This window comes from Anarrhichthys ocellatus, unplaced genomic scaffold (assembly GCF_004355925.1).
Source record: "Anarrhichthys ocellatus isolate YVR2014 unplaced genomic scaffold, GSC_Weel_1.0 scaffold159, whole genome shotgun sequence".
In the NCBI taxonomy this organism is placed as follows: domain Eukaryota; kingdom Metazoa; phylum Chordata; class Actinopteri; order Perciformes; family Anarhichadidae; genus Anarrhichthys; species Anarrhichthys ocellatus.
Genome location: NW_022280189.1, coordinates 3811 through 29405, shown reverse-complemented (window position 1 = coordinate 29405; position 25595 = coordinate 3811). Strand labels below are relative to the sequence as shown.

Below are 25595 nucleotides of genomic sequence, written 5' to 3'. Positions count from 1 at the left end.
ATATATATACATACACACACACACACACACACACACAGTTTGTTTCCTGGAAACATTTTTAATGGTGAATTTTCACTTTGTTGGTTTTAGTAAATACGTTTTTGTTTTTCTAAATATTTAAGTCACATATTATATAATATACATCATTTATATTTTAGTTTTCTGAGCCGCTGAAGTTTGTTGATAGATTGGTGAAGACTTTTCTGTGTTTAACTTTGATATAAATTATTCATCTCAGCTGTAAATAAAGTACTTTTTACTGCAATACTACTATATTTGTCACTTATAGTATATGACGCAGTACTACAAGTATTTAAGTATGTAAAGTACGTCTTCATATTAAAATACTCTTTCATGAATCAGTGATAAAAACTGTTCTATAATGAAGGAGCATCAGGAGTACTTTTACTTTTGACAATTGAAGTACATTTATCTGATACTTCTTGTACTGTTGTACACAGAGAGGGTTTTGGGTGTTTTTCTGACCTTTGATCAGAACAAACATGGCGTCCATCAGCAGAGAAACGAGGCGACTCTTCTTCCTTCGACTCCTCATCGCTTCTATCCCAGCATGCACTGGGCTTCCTGGAGGTCAGTGTCAGGTCTCTTCTTCATCTTCTTCTTCAGTTTCATATCAGACTTGGAGTCGTTCACTTCTCTCCACTGTGAAATTCTCTGAACAGTTGATCAAGTTATGTTAGCACGTTAGCTAAGCTATAATAAATGAGGAGGTACTAGCATAAGCACTAATGTTAGCTTAGCATAAGTACACCTGAGACTTCTGAATCAACGGTTCATCTTGGTTTTTGGTCGTCACCATCTTGGTTTGAAAACCTGGGACCATAAAACTTTTTTAAATAAAAATAATGACTAATCATTGGAGCTGTCAATCCAACTGTTGTCACCCTCTTGTGGCCACAGTCGGTAACACGCTCCACGGATTTCACTACATGTCCCAGAATGCTAAGCATTCAACACTTCCTTCTTCCCGTATTGTGTGAATAAAGGAGGCGTGTTCGTGAGCAGACCTGAGGCCAGCGTCTTCCTGCATCGCAATCGTCGAGCCAACTTCCTGTTTGAGGAGCTGAGGAGAGGAGATCTGGAGCGCGAGTGTCAGGAGGAGAAATGCTCCTACGAAGAGGCGAAGGAGATCTTCGCTCTGCCTCAGCAGCTGGTCGGTTCAGACTCAAATGTGTGATTCATGGTTCTGGTTTCTTGTGAGTTAACTTGTGTTTTCTTCTCTCAGGAGGCCTTCTGGAGGCTCTACACAGGTACTCCAGCTTTTAATATTTTAACGTACTGATTGTACCTGTCTCAGCTGTTAAAATGCTACTTCCTGTTTGCAGCGGTGGACCACTGCCTGTCGTCTCCCTGTAAGAACGGAGCCACCTGCACCCGACAGGTCGACACCTACGTCTGCAAGTGTCCACCTGGTTTCCATGGATCCCATTGTGATAAAGGTATTCGCAGCGTTTTATGTTTTAATGGTTTCTGTTGAAGAAGTCGTGATGAACAACGTTTTTTGTTTCTGTGACTCCACGCAGCTCGTGTGACGTCACACGGCTGTCGCTATAGAAATGGAGGGTGTGAACATTTCTGCCGACAGTTTCCGGATCGTCCTCACGTCTGTTTCTGCGCTCCGGGTTATCGTCTGCATCGGGACGCCAACACCTGTGAGCCCGAAGGTCAGAGCTCGTCAGAGGCGTCAGGGACCAGAAAACTGACACTCAGACTTTTCGTTTTTCTTCTGGGGTGATTCTGCAGTAGATTAGCATGCTAACAACATCTTGATCACAGAAGTTTGAAGACGTATTATGATCCTTTTACTTGCGTAAAAGATTAAAACCAGTCGCTTCCTTGGCAACCACTTTGGAGCCACGTGGAAACACACCATCAACTACACTGACAACCATGTTTGCCACAAAAAAACCCTCACTGAGACCTTTAGAAACCACCTAGCAACAAACCCGAACAACGTCCCCAGTAGCTAAGTGGCTACACATTAGCGGCCGCTCTGTAGGAACCAGGTGGGGACGAGCTCTTTAGTGACGGTCTTTGTGTCTCTGGTCCAGATCCTGTGGCCTGTGGAAGACTTCAGATACATTTTGGCCCAAGGGTCGTCAACGGGGAGATCTGCCCCAAAGGTCACTGTCCGTGGCAGGTAAGAACATGACGGTGTTACCTTTAGTTTCTTTAGAGTCAACATGTAGTGATAAAGGTCTGGGTTGAAGGGTATTGAAGAACTCCTGAGCGAGAAGCGATCTGCAGACCTTTCCATCGTAAACGCTGTTCGTGATCTTTCTTGTATCTTTGCTGGTCTCAGGCTCTGCTGACTGAGCGTAACGTTTTTATCTGCGGGGCTATCGTTCTGTCCAACCGCTGGATTCTAACCGCAGCTCACTGCGTTTGGGGAAAACCTTCCGGCATCTTCAACGTCACCGTCGGTAAGAATGCCAAAGTTACGTTGGAAGTAAAGTCTGATTTACTTGATAGAAAAGGTCAAATGTAAACGGTTCTGTCCCCGTAAGGTGAACATGACCTCAACGTGGACGAACGGACTGAGCAGAGGCGGCGGGTGGTCAAAGTGCGGATCCATCCCAGCTACAACAAGACCAGCTATGACAGCGACCTGGCCCTGCTGAAGGTGCACCGCCCCATCAAACTAGGATCCTACGTGGTTCCCGTTTGCCTCCCCGCATGGAACAGCACCTTCAGCCGAACGCTGTCGGCCGTACGCCACTCCACCGTGTCCGGTTGGGGCCGCCTGTTGCTGGGCGGTTCCGCCGCCAGAATCCTCCAGCGGGCGACGCTGCCGAGGGTTCTCCTGCAGGAGTGCCGCCTCCACACCAGGCTCAACGTCACCAGGAACATGCTCTGCGCCGGGCTGAAGTCTGGCGGCCGGGACGCCTGCCAAGGGGACAGCGGCGGCCCTCTGGTGACACGCTACAAGAAGACCTGGTTCCTGACGGGGGTGGTGAGCTGGGGGAGGGGCTGCGCCAGTAAAAACCTGTACGGGGTCTACGCCAAAGTCAGCAACTACCTGGACTGGATCCAGGATGTCATGTACACCACCTGAAAAGTGGTCCGGGTCCACAAACCCGAGACCTGAACCACAAGATAAAAAGTTGTATTATGTGTACGAATACAAATGCTGATTTTGTGATTTGTATCATTTTGTCTCATCAGATTCAGTTTGAGATCTAAAGGGATTATTTTATGCGTTCTGGCAAAATAAATAAAGACGAAGAGACCTTTCTGTGTTCATGTTTGTTTCATTCAAAACAGAAATGTTATTTATTTCAGTGCAGCTACAAACTTCTTAATGCGAGTTGGTTTTGTGAAGTTTAGATCCATTTAGGATCAAATTACAACTTAAATATTAATGAAAACTGTCTGAACTTAACTCCTGTGTGACATGAATGCAGCATTATATCAACAGAAGTTGTAGTTTTCTAGTTTTGATGGCGCTAGGCTAGTTTCTACCTGTTCCCAGTCTTTGTGCTAAGGTACGCTAAACATAGCCTCCGTTTTTTGAATGTAATGTTTTTATCTGAGCTGGACACTAAAGTGGGAGAATTTCTCTGGACGTATCCGAGGTGAAGAGCAGCAGTCAGAACGGGTCACATTTAGTCAGACGGAGTATTTCCATTGGGAACATGTGATCAATGGATGGGGGGGGGGGGTGGACCAGACTTTGCACCTTTGGATCCACAAAGAAGCAGCACAGCAGCCAACTGTGAAGTCCAACAATGTGGCTGAGAGTCTTCTTCACCTTCGTCTTCAGCTTCTCCAGCTGCCGGCCGGCTTCAGGTGAGGAAGTACTCAAGTCGAAGAAAACTTGTATCTTTACTTTAAAATTTGTTTAGTGTGCTAGCATTGCTAATTAGCACAACATAAAGGTCAGCCGAGGCTGAACGTTATTAGTTCTGCAGCATTAGACGAACTCTTTTCCTTCTCTGTTTGGAAGTCTTCCTGGATCCGGATCGAGCCCACGGAGTCCTGGTCCGGACTCGGAGGTATAACTCGGGCTGGCTGGAGGAGCTACAGATGGGGGATCTGAAGAGGGAGTGTCTGGAGGAGCGCTGCTCCTATGAGGAGGCCCGGGAGGTGTTCGAACACACCGAGACCACGGTCAGACCTCTTTACTTTAAATTTAAAACTCATTTCTTTCTCCCTCATATATATATATATATATATAATATAATATATGTGTCTGTTTCCTCAGGACGAATTCTGGAGCACGTACAACCGTAAGAAACCACACCTTTTGTTTCAATCTCATACCGGTATAGTCTCGCCATGCTAGCTGCTAACCAATGCTAATGATGGTTCCAACCCTAATCCAGGACCATCATCCTAGCAGAACCCAGACTTTAAATGACGCTGAGGTGCTGTAAATTAATATAAAACACAAATTACCTCTGAAGTGAAACGTCTCGTTCAAAGTTTAGCTATTGTTGGTTCAATGCTTTTGGGTTTCATTATTATCTTTCATTTGCAGTTTCTACGTTTTAATGATCGTCTACCTGATTTATTTAAAAGCATTGGACTACTGTGTACAAATAAAGGTTGAATGAACAAATTAAAGTCAAAATAATTAATAATCTGGTTAACAACTTCTACTGAGAGCTTTCTAATAAAGTACGGCAACAAAATACAAACCACCGACAGACTGAATTTGTTTTGACCTCTAAAGTTACTAAAATGATCAAAAGTCTTCTCAGATTTGATCTGTGTCCTGGTTACTCAGATCGATCTAGTTTGTTCTTAAACATCTGGATCCTGTGATCCACTACTATTATTATTGTTGTTTATTATAATCACTGTATTGTCGTCCTTTAGTTCCAGATAGTTGTAAGCCGACTCCGTGTCTGAACGGCGGCAGCTGCTCCCCTCAGGGATCGTCCTACACCTGTTTCTGCCTCCCGCAGTTCAGTGGACTCAACTGTGAGCTCGGTGAGCAAAATGAACCACTGATTCTTAAAAACTAATCTGGATTCTTGGTCTGCAGGTAAACTAACAAAGTGTCAAAGTGTTTGAGCTCTGGAGTACCTCAGGGCTCTGTTCTTGGTCCTATTGTACATTCTATTCAGGCAGTATAATAAATATATATTCTCTTATATGCAGACGACACACAGATTTACTTGTCAGCAAACCAACTGACCTAAACGCCCAACAGTTCAGTACAGTACAGCTGTGTGTCGTCTGCATAAGGAAGCTTTTCTGTCTCTTCTATTCAGTCAATATTAATTATTTAATGCTGATACATTGAGAGGTTTGTCATATTTAATTGTATAAAAAGGGTTAAAATGTTTCACGGTGAACTATTTCAAACATTTTAGACTTCAGGACGATTCGAGACAGCTGCCTGCTGGAGAACGGAGGCTGTGACCATTTCTGTGATGAAGGCGAGGGAGGACGAAGACTGAACTGCTCGTGTGCAGACAGCTACTTCCTGCATGTTGACGGACAGAGCTGCATATCAAGAGGTGGAAGGAAAGATTTGTGTTTATTTTATTGTCTTTCACATTAGAAAACATTCTCCAACTCAAAAAGTATTAAAATGTCTGAATGTGAACACATGAGAGCTTCATGTTAAAAGAAACATCTGGTTTTATGTCTGTTTTGTCAGAATGAGTTGATGCATCAGCAGGAAAACTCTTCTCCAGTAACGTTTGAACTGGCTGCAGTTGGTCTCCATCGGTCCTAAATTAATTTTATTTATCATACAACATTTTTTAATTTAATCTATATTTGTATATTTTTCACTCTGTGAACAAGTGGCTCCAGTATTGATCCCTGTGGAACACCACATTTAAAGTTATCAAACACTTTATGTTCCGTCAAAGTACAGAAATAATATCTGCTTCATATTCTGCTGTTTCATTAGAATATTAACGCTGAAGATATTAAATGATTCCCGTGTTTTCAGAGTCGATAGCGTGCGGCATGGTACCGGTGCTGCACAGAGGAAACAAAGCTGAGCAGCTCGACTCTCGAGCTCGGATCGTCGGAGGAACCGAGTGCCCCAAAGGTGAATGCCCCTGGCAGGTACGCTGAGGTCCAATGTCACTCATCTATTGTGCAGCCTGTGATTGTGACATTACTTCACTGGACTCTGAACCTCTGAAGTTCTGCCAGAACCAGATTCTGGTGGAAAGTTTCCAGAGATGACTAAACAAACAAAAACCTTATGAAAACAGAAAAACAGGGACTGCTAGTGAATAACATCACCATCAGAGCCAATGAAAGATCTTCTGGTAGTTCCACGTTTTAAATGTATAAAACACGACCTCTTGGTTGTTGTAATAACACAAGTTATCGGTTGTGTTCTGAAGGTGTTGCTGGTGTACAAAGGCAAAGGTTTCTGTGGAGGAGTTCTCTATAAACCCACATGGATCCTCACAGCGTCTCACTGCCTCGAGGACGTGGACGCTCGCTTCCTGAAGGTGGTCGCAGGTACGAATCCCTCGGTTCACAACCGACAGACATGTTCCACCATTAAAATCATTAAAACCATTGATGTGTCCGCCAGGTGAGCACAACACGGCGGTGACGGAGGGCACGGAGCAGCTAGTCCAGGTGTCTGAGATCTTCATGCACGAGGACTACGTGAAGATCACCGCTGACAACGACATGGCCCTCCTCCACCTGGCGTCGCCCGTCGTCTACACGCCGTACGCCGTGCCGGCCTGCCTGCCGACGCGGTCGCTGGCCGAGCGCGAGCTCTGGGCGGTCGGCCGGCACACGGTGAGCGGCTGGGGGAGGAGGGGGGAGGACGGACCCACCTCCAACATCCTCCGGCGGCTCAGGGTGCCGCGGATCCGGACTCAGCAGTGCCAGGAGGAGAGCGGCGTGTCGATCACAGACAACATGTTCTGCGCCGGATACATCGAGGGCCGGGAGGACTCGTGTAAAGGGGACAGCGGTGGCCCGCTGGTGACGGAGTACAAGAAGACGGCGTTCCTGCTGGGCATCGTCAGCTGGGGGAAAGGATGCGCCCGACCGGGAAACTACGGCATCTACACCCGAGTGTCCAACTACCTGGACTGGATCCACAACCGGACCGCCACCGCAGACCTGCCGACGAACGCCAGCGAGGCTTCGACGCACAACCGGACGACCTGAAGGTCCACGATGGAGGTTCATGTTTTATGTATCAGCAGACTTTCATTCTATTAGAGTAGCTTGGCTTTAAAAATAACACACATGTAAGCAGTGAATGTTGCAATAGATATCGATGGGAAGAGTAAAAAATTACTTTTTAAGTCATCATTAAATGGAAGACGTCTTTATTCATCTTTTGTTTTATGAATTATTATATGAATCAGTTTTTTATGATTACATAATGTAATAAAGTATTTAAACTATAAATCAAATTGTATCTTCATTGTGTGAATATAATAAAACCTCTGAATGATGTTTATGTTTGTCATTTTATCCTTCATGTACACATGTGTATCGTGTACTTATGGAGTATTTCTAGTGCTCCTCTAACTGATACTACTTGTGTACTTCCAGCTGATAAGTAGCTGATATGTTTACTGACCTGGTTAGAAGGTCGGTGGGCGTCGTCCAACAGAAGCCTAAAAACACTGTAACCGTTTTGTTGAGTCACTCTGAACTCATCATGCTGCTGAGGAGCTGCTGCTGCGTCTGGATTCTACTGTCGGCCATCGCTGCTGCTGGTAAGACATGTTAGCATGTTGTTAGCATGTTATTAGCATGTTAGTGAGGTATAAACACACAGAATCATTTGGTTTTATTTATGTTTCCTGCTGCACCTGTGATGACAACGTGGAATAAAAGATGTTTTCTTATGATTCAGTGTTTGTAGAGAAGCACGAGGCTGACAAGGTGCTGAAGAGATGGCGGAGAGCCAACAGCGGCTTCCTGGAGGAGCTGAAACAAGGAAACCTGGAGAGGGAATGTGTGGAGGAGATCTGTGACTACGAGGAGGCGAGGGAAGTTTTTGAAGACGACGGAAAGACGGTGAGATGGGAATGTCTTCATGTTTAACCATCAGACACTCAGAGAGCCTCTGTGGAGTTATTACAGACAAATAAAAACCTTCTGGACCTTTTCCCTTTGGACCCTAAGAGTTCAAACAAAAGAGATTTATTCATGGAAAAACTTTTGTTGAATATATGATACAAATGAGTGTGCAGTTATTATAATTAATACACTCTAGCGTGCAGTTATAATTAATACACTAGCGTGCAGTTATTATAATTAATACACTCTAGTGTGCAGTTATTGTGTGTTACGTCCCTTCTCTGTTGTCCGGGGGAAGGATTTAGGGACTAACACAAAACACCCCAAATGAAAACCAAATAGCTCGTGTACCATAAACAATATTTATTATGCTCACTGACAGTGAAAGATGAGCGAGTCTCAACACAAGATTTGGGAGAGGATGGGACAGGTGTGGTCGTGCCAAACAATTGAAACAAAGATAACAGAACTTGGCCGAACTAACTAACCTCTGAAATCAACAAACAAAATGGCTTCTCTAACTTATCTAAATGTTGCTTGACCAAAACCCAAATACAGATGAGGCACCGACCAATAAATCTAGTGTATCTAGACACAGAAAATCCTACGTGTGTGCCAACGTACAGGGTACCTCAGACTCACCTACTGTCCGCAACCTCTCACCACAAATACTAACACGTTCAGTTCTCAGAATTGACATAAACAGTGTGAAATGAAGTTCCCCTGAACGCCGAGGCTTCCTGCCTTTTGTCTGCGGCTCTCCCTCCACCGATTGGCCAGCCTGCTGCTGGTGCCAATCACCAATCAGGACAACTGGCCCCCACAGGTGGAATCCAATCACCTGATTGATCTGTAAGGAGACTGAGAGAGAGAGAAAAAAAGGAAGGGCAGCAGGGGAGAAAACACAACACATAACAATAATTAATACACTCTAGTGTGCAGTTATTATAATCAATACACTCTAGTGTGCAGTTATTATAAATAATACACTCTAGTGTGCAGTTATTATAAATAATACACTAACATAGTTGTAAACTGGACATACATGTAATAAAACATATGTGTTTATTTCTTTGCAGAAACAGTTCTGGCTGACCTATGAACGTGAGTAACTCCTTTAACTTTGCTTATTATTTATCATTTGTTGTCACAATTTTCACCTTAACATTAAAAAGGTAGTTTGTACTTTCTGTAGAAGCAGAATAAAGATTGAATATCTTTTGACTGAAGTATCTTTAGTGTTTGTCTTTGTGTGTTAGTGAACACTCTGATGAACGGATCAGTACATTCATTAGTTCAGTCGTGATGAATCACTGAAGCCTTATTGATCCTCATTCTTCTGTTTGTTGAACTTTGTTTGAGAGCTTCTTTTGTCTCATATTCAGGTTCTTGTACACTTTAAAGTATGATCTCAAATTAATAATAATACTATCTTGTGTGAGGTCGGGACCCCTGCCTGGTGAACCCGTGCCGTAACAACGGGACATGTGTTTACCTGGACACGTCCTACCAATGTTACTGTGCCGAAGGCTTTGAAGGACAATACTGTCAGACTGGTAAAGAATATGAATTATACTCATTCATCCTAAAATATAGAGGAAACAGATGTATTCACATATTATCAGATCTTCAGTAGACGTGTTATCTTATCAATGAACATATCATGGTATCATTATATGGTGAAGTGTGTTGAACCTTCTCTTCCAGTGGTTGAAGACCTTCTGAAGTGTCTCTATCAGAACGGACACTGTGAACATTTCTGTGACGGTTCAGCAGATCGACGGAGATGTTTTTGTGCCGACGGGTTCAAACTGGGAGAAGACGGGCGGCAGTGTGTCGCTCAGGGTACAAATACTACCAATACTACCAATACTATTTGTATTTACTGTGATCAGGTGTTTGTGAGTAGTACATCTACATTTGTGTACTCACGTAGAGGGAGTTCAGCAGGTGACCAGCAGGAGGCAGCAGACTAGAAACAGAGGAAACTCAACTAATTATCACTTTATTATCATTGAAACATCAAATATCTAATAAACGATTGTTTAACAATAAAATAACTTCCTCAAAATCAAATATTTAATCCTCCAATTAAACAGTGATGAAAGTAACCAAGTACATTTACTCAAGTACTGTACTTCAGTACACATTTGAGGTACTTTACTTGAGTATTTTTCTACTTCTCAGAGTAGATATTGTACTTTTTACTGCTCTACATTTAGTTATTCTACAGATTTAGATTATTAATCAACTAATAAATGATGATGTATTATTATATTAAAATACCAGCAGTACATAGTCATTCAAATGAGCTGCAACATTAAAGTAATGAACACATTGATGTAATAATAATATATATTATTTTGCAGAATAAATACTTTTACTTTCGGTCCTTTAACTATATGTTGATGCTGATACTTTAGTACTTTTACTTAAGACTTGTAACAGAGTATTACTACACTGCGGTATTACTAGTTTTACGTCACAGCACTCAGTACTTGTCTACATGTATTTGTGCGTTTCAGTGGAGTATCCGTGTGGTCAGCTGCCTCCACAGGACTCAGGACTGAACCAGTCTGTGGTGGGTCAGACCAGACTGGTGGGAGGCAACCAGTGTCCCAGAGGAGGGTGTCCCTGGCAGGTAAACAGCAGCTAGCGGCCCCTAGAGGCTAATTCTGTTGTTCTAGTGCTAGAGGGTCAAAGAGTCACCAAGATGGTCACGGTTCATCCTCTGGGGACAATCAATAAGTACCTCAGATTTCATGTTAGTCTGCCCAGCAGCATTCTATCCTTCCTTCCTTCCTTCCTATCCGTCCTTCAGGTTCTGGTTCAGTTAAATGGAAACAGTCACTGTGGGGGGGCTCTGATCAAACCGGACTGGGTCGTCACCGCTGCCCACTGTATCCACGGCAACAACCCTCAGAGCCTCACTGTGGTGGCAGGTAACGAATAACTAATAACTAATCAATAACTAATAACCAATAACCAATAACTAATAACCAATAACTAATCAATAACCAATAACTAATAACTAATCAATAACTAACTAATAACCAATAACCAATAATTAATCAATAACTAATAACCAATAACTAATCAATAACTAATAATGAATAACTAATAATGAATAACTATTAACCAATAACTATTAACCAATAACTAATCAATAACTAATAACTAACTAATAACTAATCAATAACTAATAACTAACTAATAATCAATAACTAATAACCAATCAATAACTAATGAATCAATAACTAATAACCAATAACCAATCAATAACTAATAATGAATCAATAACTAATAACCAATAACTAATCAATAACTAATAACCAATCAATAACTAATAACGAATCAATAACTAATAACCAATAACCAATCAATAACTAATAACTAATCAATAGCTAATAACCAATAACTAATCAATAACCAATAACCAATCAATAACTAGTTGTAACAGAAGTTGTTTAGTAAAGTTGTTTAGTAAAGTTGTTTAGTAAAGTTGTTTAGTAAAGTTGTTCAGTAAAGTTGTACAGTAAAGTTGTTCAGTAAAGTTGTTTGCAAAGTTGTTTGCAAAGTTGTTTGTAAACTTGTTTAGCAAAGTTGTTTGGTAAAGTTGTTTGGTAAAGTTGTTTGCAAAGTTGTTTGTAAAGTTGTTTGTAAAGTTGTTTAGCAAAGTTGTTCTGTAAAGTTGTTTCTAAAGTTGTTTAGTAATGTAGTTAGTAAAGTAGTTTAGTAAAGTTGACGTTATTAATGTCTCGTTTAACGGTGTCTTTTCCGTAACCAGGGGAACACAACTTGGACGTAGAAGAAGGCTCAGAACAGAAGTTACCCGTTTTCATGGCGGTCGCCCATGAAGGTTTCGTCCCATTAACGGGCGATAACGACGTCGCTCTGCTGCAGCTCAGTCGTCCCGTCACCTTGAACCGCGACGTCGCCCCCGTCTGCCTGCCGACCGGAGACTTCGCCCGGCGGGAGCTGCTGCCGGTCCGCTACCACACCGTGTCCGGTTGGGGCAAGAGGACCTCCGGGGGCAACGCCGACCAGCCCGGCGGCCCCGTCGCCCCGGTCTCCCCTGTCCTCCGCAGGATGTCCGTGCCCATCCACCAGAACTCCCAGTGCTCCCAGAGAGCCCAGTTCAACTTCACCGACAACATGCTGTGTGCCGGGTACCTGGAGGGTCGCCAAGAGAGTTGCCGCGGAGACGACGGGAGCCCGCTGGTCACGCTCTACGGCTCCACCCACTTCCTGACGGGCGTGGTCGGATGGGGGCGGGGCTGCTCACACCCGGGGTATTATGGGGTGTACGCCAACATGGCCAACTTTGTGGACTGGGCGGAGGGCTTCATGAAGGACCCGCCCACCATGACGCCAGCCAATGAGAAGGCTTTAGAGATGCTGGAACAGAAACTAGTTTAAACTAAGATGATGTTCAGGAACCAGATTTAATTCTTTATGTGCTTTAATTTTCCTGTTATACTTCGTTTTTTAGGTCTGTCAAAAATCTTATAAAGAGTCTGGAATCATCTGTCGTCAAAGTCGCTGTATTTGGCCGAGATGTTCAGAAGCTGAATAAAAGTTACTGAAGAGAAGTGATGGATTATTTGTGATCAATGTTTTTCACACATAATAAAGTCTGAATTAACTAAACTGTAAAAACATCACATTATTTACAGACTATTCTTTGGCATAAACAAATGTTTCCAAACTTTTCAAGAAAGAATTAAAAGTATTTCCAACCCAATTATGAGATTAATAGGTAGTTCACTTGTTGTACTTTTAGACGAACTAGACAAACTGACTGCTTTTACTTGAATTAAATACTTTTTCCACAGCTGGAGTTGTGTTTCAGTCCGCGGAGTAAATATTTGCATGTTGAGTCAGTGTTTGAAAAACTTGTTTACTGTAAACGACTCTCGCTCTGCCAAAATAATTCAGGAGAATAATTCCTTCACCTCCTTCGTACCGACGTGTACGATCCTCCTCAATACTTCTGTCTGTATGAAACATCTGGTTTTCATCTGCAGTCTTTGTGGTCAAGTTCATCCAAATGTAGCAATACATATATGTTCCGTTTATTTTATTTGATATGGACATCACAGCAGCATTAGAATTGCAACATACATTTATGCAGAAGGACCAGATGCACTGTTTAGTGTTTGTAGCGAAACGCTAATTTACAACACCTGTTGAAGGAGTATCAGTATTCAGATATTTTACTGCAGCAAAAGTACCAATACTACACCGCATAAATACTCTGTCACAGTAAAAGTATTATTGCTATTATTTCATTGGTGTTCTCACTTCATTAAAGTTCATTGTAACCTTTTTGTCGCCTGAAAATGAATATTCAGCGTTCGGTTTTATTAAGCTCCACCCTCTAGTGTCACAAAAAACCAAGGTGGTGACGGTTGACGGCCAGAAACCAAGGTGGTGACGGTTGACGGCCAGAAACCAAGGTGGTGACGGTTGACGGCCAGAAACCAAGATGGTGGCGGTTGACGGCCAGAAACCAAGGTGGTGACGGTTGACGGCCAGAAACCAAGGTGGTGGCAGTTGACGGCCAGAAACCAAGATGGTGACGGTTGACAGCCAGAAACCAAGGTGGTGACGGTTGACGGCCAGAAACCAAGGTGGTGACGGTTGACGGCCAGAAACCAAGGTGGTGACGGTTGACGGCCAGAAACCAAGATGGCAACCGCCAAAAACCAAACCACTTGTTATATACAGTCTTGAAAGTTTGAAAGCAGTGCACTCTGGACCTTGAAGTTCACTGGTAAAGTTGTAATGGACAGTGTTTTATTTTTATCAGTGTAACATAATATGGTTAAGCTCCAGTGTGTCATCAGATAAGCCCCACCCAGTCTGATCACAGCAGATTGAACATGTCAACACCTCTTCCTCCCTCCCTCCCTCTACTAATACAGGTCATTGCCCTCTCTACCTCCCCTCCTCCCTCCCTCCCTCTCTCTCCACATTCAGACTCCATTACTTCCACTCAGCACACTCAGCCGAGCTCACGTCCATCCGGGGCCATGTTTTGGTTTCACCAGCCGTCGCTCGTCCTCCTGCTGCTGCACCTGACCGCCGCTCACGTCGGTAAGTTCACCGACTTATAAACTTGTAGTCGTTGAAGCGAGGTGGAGAAGACACATGTGGGGGGGGGGTTTGGGGGGGGTTGTATGTTGATTGCCGGCTGCAAGGTGACCCTTGACCTCGTCCGGTTTCATGTGTTGATTTCAACAGATTTCTTTGATTTGACTGACAGCAGCAGAATCTCTTCTTACGTCTTATTGGACAAAGAGAACACCTGCTGAGCCGTGATTGGTCCAAAATGTCATTCTGAAAACATTGAATTTATCTCAGAAGATATTAAAAAAAGTAGATGGAGCTAACGTAACTATTACAGAGTATGTGGACACATGAACATGTTGACCTAGTGAAGATCAATAAAGTTATTACAGTTCATCCTCTGGGGAGCATGAATGATCAACCACATTTTATCCCACAATAGCTGTTGAGATGTTTCACTTAAAACCATAAATGTCAACCTCAAGGTGGCGCTAAAGAGTCAGAGGATCACCAAAGTCTGTCAAAGGGTCATCCTCTGGGGAACATGAACTCTGAACAAAGGTTCATGACAATCCACTCAAAAGTTGTCAAGACATTTCACTCAAAACTTTAAATGTCATTCTAATGGTGGCGCTTAAAGAAAAGTCACCAAAATCATTAGGATACATCTTCAGGGAACCATGAATCTCATAGTTGAGTGAAACTTTGACCTACTGGTTGCAATAACTGAAAGTCAGAGGATCACCAAAATCAGTAGGATTCATCCTGAGGTGAACATGAATGTCTGAACCACATTTCATCACAATCCATCCAACGGTTTTTGAGATATTTCAGTCTTTCAGGACATTTTGTTGAAACTTAATGATAAAATAAAACTCTTTGTCTTGCAGTCTTTTTGGAGAGCAAGGCGGCCAGCCAAGTTCTGACCCGACAGAGACGAGCCAACAGCTTTTTAGAGGAACTTAAACAAGGCAACATGGAGAGGGAGTGCAACGAGGAGCGCTGCAACTGGGAGGAGGCACGAGAGATCTTCGAAGACGCTGTTAAAACTGTAATAACCTCCTTCAAATAAAACACTGCCCTCAAACAAAACGCTTCACAACAAGTCTAAAAGTTAGATAGTCAGATAGTATGTCCTAGCTTAGCTTAACTTAAGATAGCTTAGCACAAAGCCTGGATGCAGAGTGCTAGCTTAGCTCCATAATAACAACTCCAAAGGTGTTTGATTTGACCAAGACTTTAGCAACAGTTAGCATTGAAGCTATTTCTTGCTACTTTGTTGACTTGTTAGAAAACAAGATCCACATGTAAAAAAACATCAGATTGGAGTTTTGACTGAAGCTGCTTTGTTTTCAAGTTTTAAACAAAACATTTGCAGCTTAAACTCTCGATCTGATCTAATTCTGTTCTTTCTGCAGAATGAATTCTGGGCCAAATACGTTGGTAAGGAGTTTGTTTTGTTCCTTCAAAATGACTAAACCAACCGGATCACGTGCTTCAAGCAGAGAATGCACCTTTACGAAACAAACAAAAGAAAACAAGTCTTTGTAGAACCTGAAACGAAAGCAGGTTCTAAATATCGATAAAATTGCCGTTTGTCCTGCAGACGGCGATGCCTGCGAGTCGCTGCCCTGCGCTCATCAAGGACATTGCAAAGACGGAATCGGTAGCTACACCTGCTACTGCAAGCCCGGCTACCAGGGCTTCAACTGTGAAATCGGTAAACAAACCAAAATCATTCTGGACGGCAAACGTCAAAAAACGGCGGCATTGGACTTTGGAACCTTCTCGCCATAACATCTTGTTGAGCTTCCCAATGGGTAGTAAAAACATACACGTGTTTCCTTTGTCTTTTGCAGTTATACCGGAGCTCTGCGAGAATAAAAATGGCGGCTGTGAACATTTCTGTCGCGTGGAGCGAGGAAACATTCAGTGCTCATGCGCCGATGGGTATTTCCTGGGATCGGAGGACAAATCCTGCAACTCAAACGGTGAAAAAAAGGCTCTAGAAACCTGTAGCATCACCATCAGGACAAAAACTAATATCTGAATGTGATTTCAAAAATGCTTCTTGCAGAACCCTTCAAATGCGGCGCCGTCATCAGCGGAAACACCCGGACTGTTTTCAGGTACGTGCGGAAGAACGCGACGGACGCGAATGTCACCGAGTCCAACCCGACAAACCACAGCGCCAACGCCAAATCCACCGAGTCGCTGGACGTGGCTCCGCTTCCCCAAGACTCAGTTTTCGAAGAAATCATCATCCCCAATATGGGGAGTATGACCCGCATCGTCAACGGAGAGGACTGTCCTCCAGGAGAATGTCCTTGGCAGGTAAAGACACTTCATGAGGACAATGATAATAAATAATGTCCTCATGTCAGACAATGAGGAACGATGTAGAGACGAAGAAATCCATGTTTGTTTGGCCACACCTGGGAGTCCATTACTGTCAAGGTGTCCATTGTTGTCTCTATGTGGACCATTAGAAGACCTTTACAGGTATCTGGAAGTCCACTACAGCAGATGTTGTGTTATACAAACATCTGTCCCGTCTCGTCCTCTCAGGCTCTCCTCCTGAACGAGAACGACCTCGGGTTCTGCGGAGGAACCATTCTCAACGAATACGTCATCCTGACTGCCGCCCACTGCATGAACCAATCACGCTTCATCTACGTCAAGCTCGGTGAGTCTAAACCGACCAATCGGCTCATTACCGGCTGTGTTTGAACTGTCTGAAAATGTCTTTGTGGGTTCAGGTGAGTTTGACGTGTTGGTGGATCACGGTAACGAAGCGACCTACCAGGTGGAAACCATCATGACCCACAACAAGTACCGGCCGGACACCTACCACAACGACATCGCCCTCATCAAACTGGCCACGCCCATCAAGTTCTCCAGGTTCATCCTGCCGGCCTGCATACCTGAGTCGGACTTTGCTGAAAAGGTGAACTTTTGAAGCTGGTTATTAGGATACAACTTCCGGGAACCATGAATCTCGTAGTTGTTATACTTTTTGTTGGATGAATGAAACTTTAACCAGTAAATTGACACCACTCTCATGAAGCAACAGCTGGTTAGCTTAGCATTAACATGTTTGACTTAAAACAACCTTATGGTGGCGCTAAAGAGTGTGAGGGTTCATCCTCTGAGGAACATTAACGTCTGAACCAATTGTTGACGATTCATCAAGTTGATCTTGTGATATGTTTAGTAAAAACTGTGACTTGCTGGTCGAAGGATCACCAGTTTCTTTAGGATTTATCCCCTGGGGAGCATGAACGTCTGAACCAAAGTTCATGACAATCCAGCCAAAAGTTATGAGATACTTCTGCTGGATGAATGAAACTTAAACCTGTATAAAGTGACAACACATGTTTCTACGGTAAATATTAAGCAACAGCTGGTTAGCTTAGCATAAAAGCTGGTTAGCTTAGCTTAACATACAGACTGTAAACAAGGGGTAACGGCTAGCCTGGCTCTGTCCGAAGGCAACAAACTCCTCCTACTAGCGCCTCTAAAGCTCCCTGATTGACATTTTAAATATTGTTTGTTCTGTAACCAACAAACAATTTGACAGATTATTTCTTACCTTCTCATGGTTGCTAGGTAACCTGTGTCGACAGGAAGTTACTGGTTCAGGTGCGTGAAATAATAAATTAGCACTATTTCCACTCTTTATGCTAAGCTAAGCTAACCAGCTGCTCATATTTACTGTATAAGAGTGATATGGAGCTTCTCATATGATCAAAAACGATGCAAAAACTGGATTTCTTCCATCCTCCTGCAGGTGTTGATGCAGCAGGTCGACGGCACCGTCAGCGGTTTCGGCCGACTCGGCGAAGGCCGTCAGCCGTCCACCATCCTGCAGCGCCTCACGATGCCCTATGTGGACCGGCAGACCTGCATCGAGTCCACCCAGCTGCGCATCTCCACCCGTATGTTCTGCGCTGGCTACGACACGATAGCCAAGGACGCGTGCCAGGGCGACAGCGGCGGGCCGCATGTCACGCGCTACTCCGACACCTACTTCATCACCGGCATCGTGAGCTGGGGCGAAGGCTGCGCCCGCAAAGGCAAATACGGCGTCTACACGCAGGTGTCCAAATACATCCGCTGGATCCGAGAGGGCATCGACAAGCTGGTGCCTGAAGGGAAGAGCAGTGGCGGCGGCGGTGGAAGGGTGAGAAGGCACCATGGTGCCATCAAGAGGCTGGTTCTGTAACACCGGAACGGAGTTCTTCTTCTTCAAAAGTCATCGAACAGAGATCCGCCACACTTTAAGCCTCGCATGTAATCATCAATGTTGTGTTTTAACCGTCACATTTCACACTTTTATCTGTTTTTAAAGACGTTTCTAATCTTCTTAAAGCTACATTAATGAAGGGGTTTGGCCATTAGGCAGCAGCAGAACAAGCAGCATATAAACATAGAGTAGCTTCTAAAGTAGCTGCAGCTAACGTGTTAGCTAACCGCTGCTACTAACGTGTTAGCTAAAAACGGAGCGTTGGAGTTCCTCAGGGTTCGATTCTGGGTCCTCTGGATTTTCTCTTAAAGCTGCATTAATTGTTTTTTGTAAACAAATCATCCGATCACATTATCAGCTTATAAAGCAGCAGCTAAAAAAAGCAAATTTTGTGCTCAGTAACATTCAAAAATGTGTTTCAATAAAAAACATTCTGTTTTCATGTATTTTTTTATCAGTCATTGTCAGAAAGCAGCTTTTAAAGCTGAAGTTGAAGCAAAATAAAGAAATACGACAACAGTCTGATGAATGAAGTTTTTGTCTGAATAAAACTAAAATATCTTAAATTTTACATTTACTTTCTCGCTATTGGTGCATTTTTCTTTATTTAATTTAATTAGAGTTGAGTTAATTCAATATATTCACAAAAAAAATATTTTTGATCATCACTGTAAACATTATCTATAGTTTCTATATTTAATTTCAATATTTAATTTTTAAGGTGAAACTTCAAACATTAATTTATCTAAAATGAATCAGCAACTAATTTAATATTAAATCAATTGTTTCAGTGGTTGATTCTCAGGTTTATTATTGTAAACACAGGTCATACATATGATGAATAATTCATTATAATAATCTAAACATAATTAATATAATGTAGTTCTTTGTAACAGAGATGATGTTTGTTAACTCTAACAAATATATAAATAAATAAATCATGATTGTAATAAACAGAGTTTTGTCTCCAGTGTTTATTCTAATAAATAAATCGACTGTTGGTCGACTTACTGATCAATTTATTGGTAGATTAATTAGAAAAATTACATTTGTCACCAATGAAACAACAAACACAAGATGATTGAGGACGTCACATAGTCTGGATGAATAAACAACGTTAGCATTTAGCCTCATGTTAGCATTCTTTGCTAAGATGATGAAGCTCTGAGTCCTCAGACGTCATGTTCTTTCCTGTGTTTGCTCTGAATCCTCATTTTAAATGATTAATCTCTTGTTTACCTGAAACAAACAAAGCCACATGTAGTTGGAGGTTCGGAGGTGAAAGGTCGGAGCTGCTGCTTGTTTTGAGAGACAAACAGACGAGTCGAGTGAAGAACCTTCTGTTCCTCTTTTAACTCTTCATGGGAACAGAGCGACTCGTTCAGCTGAAGAAGAGTTAAAAACGGTTTTAACAACATTTTATACTTGAGTCATTATTAACGAGTCTGGTTCACAGTTTAACACTGAACCAGACTCTGAACAACATATTAGACGTTTCTGTGTGTGTGTGTGTGTGTGTGTGTCAGTGTGTGTGTCAGTGTGTGTGTGTGTGTGTGTCAGTGTGTGAGTCAGTGTGTGTGTGTGTGAGTCAGTGTCATGGTGGTCGGCATCATGTCGGCGTCTCTCCCGTCTCTCTTCTACCTCTTCGCTTGCTTCCTTCAGGTTCTCATCAGAGCACAAGGTAAGACCTGTGACCTGTGACCTCCGACCTGTGATGTTGTGTTTGTTGTTTGTCAGATTTCAGTATTCAATAAATGATCTTTCTATAAACCGATCAATCAGACAGGAATGAAATCGAACTGATATTAAAAGTAAAAACGTTGCAGTTTAAACTAAACATAATTATGAAACAGTTCATTATGATTTATTGTGTGTGTGAGTGTGTATGTGTGTGTGAGTGTGTGTGTGTTACAAAATATGTCTTTAAATAGATTAAATACATGATCACGCCTTTCAAATAAATCCTGAAATAAATAAATGAGGCAATAAATATGTGAATAAATGTAAATTAATTTAACAATTATATATTTTTTTATATAATTTGGTACTTTGCAACAGAGAAGTGATGTTTAATTAATTATTCTAATAAATATCATCATAATAAATAGTTATGTCTCCAGTGTTCCAGGCCCCTCAGGACCAGCAGGTGTTCTTGAGGTCCAGGAGGGCCAACATGTACCTGGTGGAGGAGATCCTTCAGGGGAACCTGGAGCGAGAGTGTCACGAGGAGCGCTGCAGCTACGAGGAGGCGCGCGAGTACTTCGAGAACACGCCGAAGACGGTGAGACTCAATAATCAATAATCATTAATCGGATGGATTCAGCTGGTTTTAACTGGTTAGTTTCTCTTCAGATCGCCTTCTGGACCGTTTACACAGGTGAGTTATTATTATAATAATAATAATGAGAAATTAATAACAAATAAACATGAAACAATAGAAAGGTTTGTTTTTTACTTTAGAAATAAATATCAATATTATTTAACTTCCTCTAAATAAATGTCATAAATGTTTAAAATATGTTCAATATAAATGAATAAATAAACATTAGAAATGTTTGGTTTTATATAAATATTGTTTTTACATTTTCTAAAGAAATGTTATAAATGTGTATTTCATACGTTATTTTATCTTTAGATTTAATATGTAAAACATATATAAAACAAAGAGATATTTTATGAAAAGATTTTATTTTACTTGAGAAGAAACAAATAAAAACAAATCAATAAATAATTCCACTTTTAGAAATGATCTCAGATTTCTTGTTGTTAATAAATGTATATTATTTACATCCGTCTGTATCGATCCGATCGGTGATCAGATGGGGATCAGTGTGACCCCCCCCCCTGCCTGCACGGGGGGACCTGCACTGATGAAGTGGGGGGGTTCCACTGCTCCTGCAGCCCCCCCCCACTACGGACCGGTCTGTGAACTGGGAGCCGAAGGACGGCTGCCCACCGCGCCACAAGTCACCGTGGCAGGTTTGGGCCACGCCCACAGCAACGTATTAGCCCCGCCTCCTCTAAGAGGGCGGGGCTAATATTGAATATGTTTAATGTTTCAGAGCTCTCCGAGTGTCCGACTGACGGGCCGACGGCATGTCACCAGCTGTGCTCGCCGTCCTTCACCTCCTTCCGCTGCTCCTGTGTGCCGGGATTCAAACTACAGACCGACGGGCGGAGCTGCCTCCCCGAAGGTGCAACGCCAAAAAAACACCACCAGGTTTACCCAAAAACCCGCTCGAACTAACAACGTCTTTGTGTCCTCAGTGGAGTTTCCTTGTGGACGACTTCCTGAGAACTTCAACGCCACGCCCTCCATGTGTCGCCATGGAAACTGTCCCTGGCAGGTAAAGAGCATCTCTCAGCGAGGCGTTGAGCTTGTTTTGTTTTTACTCAGGTGTTTGTTTTGCCGCTCCAGGTGTCCCTGCTGAGCAGCAGAGGGGCGGAGCCGTGTGGCGGCGTGGTGCTGGGGCGCCGCTCTGTCCTGACCGCCGCCCGCTGCCTCCTGGCTGGCTCGCCAACTCACCTCCGACCCTCCGACTTCGCCGTGGTCGCCGGTATGAAGTTTATTACCTGAACGTTGTATCAGTGCTTTTAATGTGTTGGACAGGTGAGATTTAAAGGGCCGGTGTTGAGGTATTTAGTGGGTTCAGATTAACAGATATAGATATATATATATATATAGATATAGATATATATATATATTTATTTATTTTTACTATAAAGGATCGTAGTTAACTGGATTATCTAACTGTTTTTTAGATAATTATGAATTATTAATTATGGGATGTTATTTGGTCCTTAAATCTTGAAGACTACATCAAAGAACATAAAAGCATGATTTTCTTTTTTTAAATTTAGGCAGAAATGGACTTTTATTGTGAAATAAAGATCAACTTCACAATAAAAGTCCACTGGATGATAATTATTCTTGTTTTCTAGGCGACGGTGATGAGACGACGCTGGTTCCCGTCCGGGCGCTTTACGTCCACGATAGTTTCCGTACGGATCACCACGACAATGACCTCGCCCTCCTAGAGCTGGCCCGCCCCCTTTCCTTTAGCCCCGCCCTCATCCACCTCTGCCTGCCTAAGAAGGACTTCAGCGAAAACGTCCTGATGCATTCTGGGAGGACGGGCGTCGCCACGGAGCGTGGGGGCGGCGGGCGGACCCAGGAACTGGTCTACGTGAAGCTGGACGAGTGTCGCACGCGGATGAACGTCTCGCATTCACTCAGCAACAAAATGTTCTGCATGAGGAGCCAGAATGGACCTGTAGGGAGCCAGAATGGACCTGTAGGGAACCAGAATGGACCTGTAAGGAACCAGAACCAAAATCCAGCCCATAATGGGATGCACAATGGAGCAGAAAACTACAACGAGTCAAAGATCCTGAACCAGGAGCCCTCAGAATCTGACCGCCGTTCGAGGTCAGAGGTCGGCGGTGGTCTGTTGCCAGGGTCGCCGGTCGCCACGGTGGACCGAGGGACAGCGTTTCTGACAGGGCTGCTGATGTCATCAGGCTGTGACGGCCTGGTGTTCACCAAACTGTCCCGCTATCTGAGCTGGATCCGACCAAGGCTGGAGGCGGCCGAGGACGACATGACCTCACAGGTCAGCCAGTATCCCGCTGAGTGACCCGGCAACAGACCGCCATCTTTAAAACTCCTCCATCAAATAATCCTATGATGCTTCTTATCGGATTTTATAGATTATTTTTCTTCAAATACAAAATTGTTGTAAAATGATGAATCAGCCGGTACGCTGACGATGTTCTTCTCTCCGTTGATAATAATAAATATTTTAGCAGATTTAACAGAATCATTCAGACTCCAGATCTTTTATTTACATGTTTGTGTCACATGACAGGATCCTGTAGAAGTTGAGCTTTTATTGTGAAAAACTGAAACAGGAAGCTGTTTGTTTAAATCTAAGCTTCCAACTGATTCCTTCTCTTCTTCTTCTCAGAGGGTTATATTAGTAAAGAAATAAAATTGTTGAGCTTTAAAAGCACTAGCATGTAGTTTGAAAGTTGAACCTTTTAGTTAACTATTTACAAAGTAATTATTTAACATTTGTGCAAAAAACGGAAGAAATATGAAACATTTTGAACATGAAGATCATATGCATATCATCAGCAGTTTGTATTTGAGATGTGCGGCTTTAAAAGTAACGAATTGCTGTCAGAATAAGAATAAAGACTCCAGTACCCACAATGCACCATCGAAAGCCTCCAGGAAACACAGAAGTTCAACACGCTGTAGAAACCACCATCTGTTTTATTCAACATGTTTTTTTACAGTACAAAATAAGAAAAAAAGAGTTCACTGAATAGTTTCCAAAGAGCATCACAGTCAGAGGGGATTTGTGGGTAACGTAGTCTAGGAGACGGACGAGAGAGGAGGGAACGGATTCTGTTTACTGACCACGAGCTTCTGGTGCTGATGGGAGATGTAACCTTTGATGTGACCCTGAGAGGAGACAGAAACCACAGAAGAAGAGTTGTCTTCAGTCCCAGGTGTTTCCTGTTCGTGTGTGTGTGTGTGTGTGTGTGTGTGTGTGTGTGTGTGTGTGTGTGTGGGGGAGCTCACCATGTAGATCAGGTTGGCCAAGATACACTGTACCTCGTCGAGGTCCACGTCGTCCAGCTGCATCATCTTCATGGCCACCAGGAAGGCGTCCAGAGGAAGCTGGTGAGTCCTCAGCAGAATATACCTGTAGATAGAAGCTGAGGTCAGAACTGGAACTGGACTATCCTGACTCTGGCTACAGTACCAGTGGGATCCCCCAGGAGGAACTGGACTATCCTGACTCCGGCTACAGTACCAGTGGGATCCCCCAGGAGGAACTGGACTATCCTGACTCTGGCTACAGTACCAGTGGGATCCCCAGGAGGAACTGGACTATCCTGACTCTGGCTACAGTACCAGTAGGATCCCCCAGGAGGAACTGGACTATCCCGTCTCTGGCTACAGTACCAGGAGGGTCCCCCAGGAGCAACTGGACTATCCTGTCTCTGGCTACAGCACCAGTGGGATCCACAAAGAGGAACTGGACTATCCTGTCTCTGGCTACAGTAACGGTGGGATCCACCAGGGGGAACTGGACTCACACTTTCTTGAAGAGGTTCCTGTAGGTGATGATCTTCAGCTTCTCCAGGATGAGGAAGATCCCACAGCGGATGAAGAAGGTCTCGTGTTTGGACAGAGCTTCGTTCAGCAGCAGCAGGTTCCCCTCACTGAAACACAGTTCACCTGTGAGATCACCTGACAGCACGATGATGTCACTTCCTGTTGTGCTACCACCTCTGCTTACCTCACAGATTTGGTGACGTCGGCAAACTGCATGAGGTCATATTTCCTCAGGAGCTGATGAGTCGGCATGTGACCCTGAAACAACAAGCTGCCATCAGACTGGGGGAACTGGTCTGAACGGGTCTGTGTGGTCTGAACGAGTCTGAACTGGTATAAACTGGTACAGAAATGGTCTGAACTGGTCTCAACTGGTCTCTCACCAGCAGCATCTTGACGGGCAGCAGGTAGATTAGGATCATCCTCTTGTTCTTCTGACTGGATGGATGACAGTGATGGAAAGCATACGACAGGAACTCCTCCGCTGCAGACACGTTATCAATAACACGATCAATAATCAATCATGTTGATTATTAATGTTTATATTATTACTGTTGTTTTAGGAAATCACCGACTTAAAGGACAAATACATCGAACATTAGAAACTACACAAAGAGACAGAAGAATTACTGCAGCAGTATTATTACAGTGGTACTACTTGCGGCCCACGTAATATTATTTTATCATTACTGTATTATTACGTATTACTGCAGTAATACAGCATTATTGCAGTATTGTTACAGTATTTTACAGTAGTACTTTACAGTATTTTTACAGTAGTATTACAGTATTGTTACAGTAGTATTTTTAGAGTAGTACTGCAGTATTACCTGGCTTGAAGTCGCTGTCGAACATGGCCTTGCGGCCCACGTAGTATTTGTAGGTGACCTTCTGAGCCGGACTGTAGTCGTTCTTCAGGTTGGAGCTGTCGATGGCTCTGATCAGAGGCTTACACAGGTGCAGCTTATTGATCTGATCATAAGAGAAATCATCAATCAATCCAGAACGTTCTGTGTCTTTATTCCAACAGTGAGACACGTTCAGACCTTCAGACCTCAGTGAGACACGTTCAGACCCCAGAGACACACGTTCAGACCCCAGAGAGACACGTTCAGACCTCAGAGAGACACGTTCAGACCTCAGAGAGACACG

The 25595-nt window shown here is 43.3% G+C and overlaps 4 protein-coding genes across 4 annotated transcripts in view; 3 read left to right on the top strand and 1 right to left on the bottom strand.

Moving 5' to 3' along the window:
- Window positions 1-503: 503 nt before the first annotated feature.
- f7l (coagulation factor VII, like) lies at window positions 504-3244 on the top strand. The gene is made up of 8 exons (XM_031878058.1): window positions 504-591; window positions 1008-1174; window positions 1247-1271; window positions 1347-1460; window positions 1545-1685; window positions 2073-2161; window positions 2324-2444; window positions 2529-3244. The coding sequence occupies exons 1-8, from the start codon at window positions 504-506 to the stop codon at window positions 3074-3076; spliced, it is 1293 nt and encodes a 430-aa protein (XP_031733918.1). The 3' UTR covers window positions 3077-3244.
- A 505-nt stretch (window positions 3245-3749) lies between these two features.
- On the top strand, window positions 3750-7238 carry LOC116400274 (coagulation factor VII-like). Its single transcript, XM_031878046.1, has 8 exons — window positions 3750-3810; window positions 3968-4131; window positions 4226-4250; window positions 4843-4956; window positions 5343-5489; window positions 5933-6051; window positions 6339-6459; window positions 6536-7238. Exons 1-8 carry the CDS (start codon window positions 3750-3752, stop codon window positions 7126-7128), a joined length of 1344 nt encoding a protein of 447 aa, XP_031733906.1. The 3' UTR covers window positions 7129-7238.
- Window positions 7239-7630: 392 nt separating this feature from the next.
- Window positions 7631-23125, top strand: LOC116400259 (uncharacterized). Its single transcript, XM_031878012.1, is given in 18 exon segments — window positions 7631-7688; window positions 7829-7992; window positions 15486-15510; window positions 15674-15787; window positions 15927-16058; window positions 16145-16401; window positions 16636-16753; window positions 16827-17014; window positions 17858-18288; window positions 19906-19994; window positions 20434-20594; window positions 20666-20690; window positions 21133-21215; window positions 21217-21292; window positions 21376-21507; window positions 21581-21660; window positions 21732-21870; window positions 22256-23125. Coding segments are annotated over 18 exon segments (2967 nt in total). The 3' UTR covers window positions 22951-23125.
- A 446-nt stretch (window positions 23126-23571) lies between these two features.
- Window positions 23572-25595, bottom strand: part of pcid2 (PCI domain containing 2) — a 4160-nt gene continuing 2136 nt past the window's right edge. Inside the window, exons 10-15 of the mRNA XM_031878050.1 lie at window positions 25274-25415; window positions 24827-24927; window positions 24628-24701; window positions 24425-24550; window positions 23904-24027; window positions 23572-23783 (exon numbers count right to left, since the gene is read on the bottom strand). Coding sequence (XP_031733910.1) covers window positions 23694-23783; window positions 23904-24027; window positions 24425-24550; window positions 24628-24701; window positions 24827-24927; window positions 25274-25415 — 657 coding nt within the window. The 3' untranslated portion in view covers window positions 23572-23693. The remainder of the gene's footprint in view (window positions 23784-23903; window positions 24028-24424; window positions 24551-24627; window positions 24702-24826; window positions 24928-25273; window positions 25416-25595) is intronic.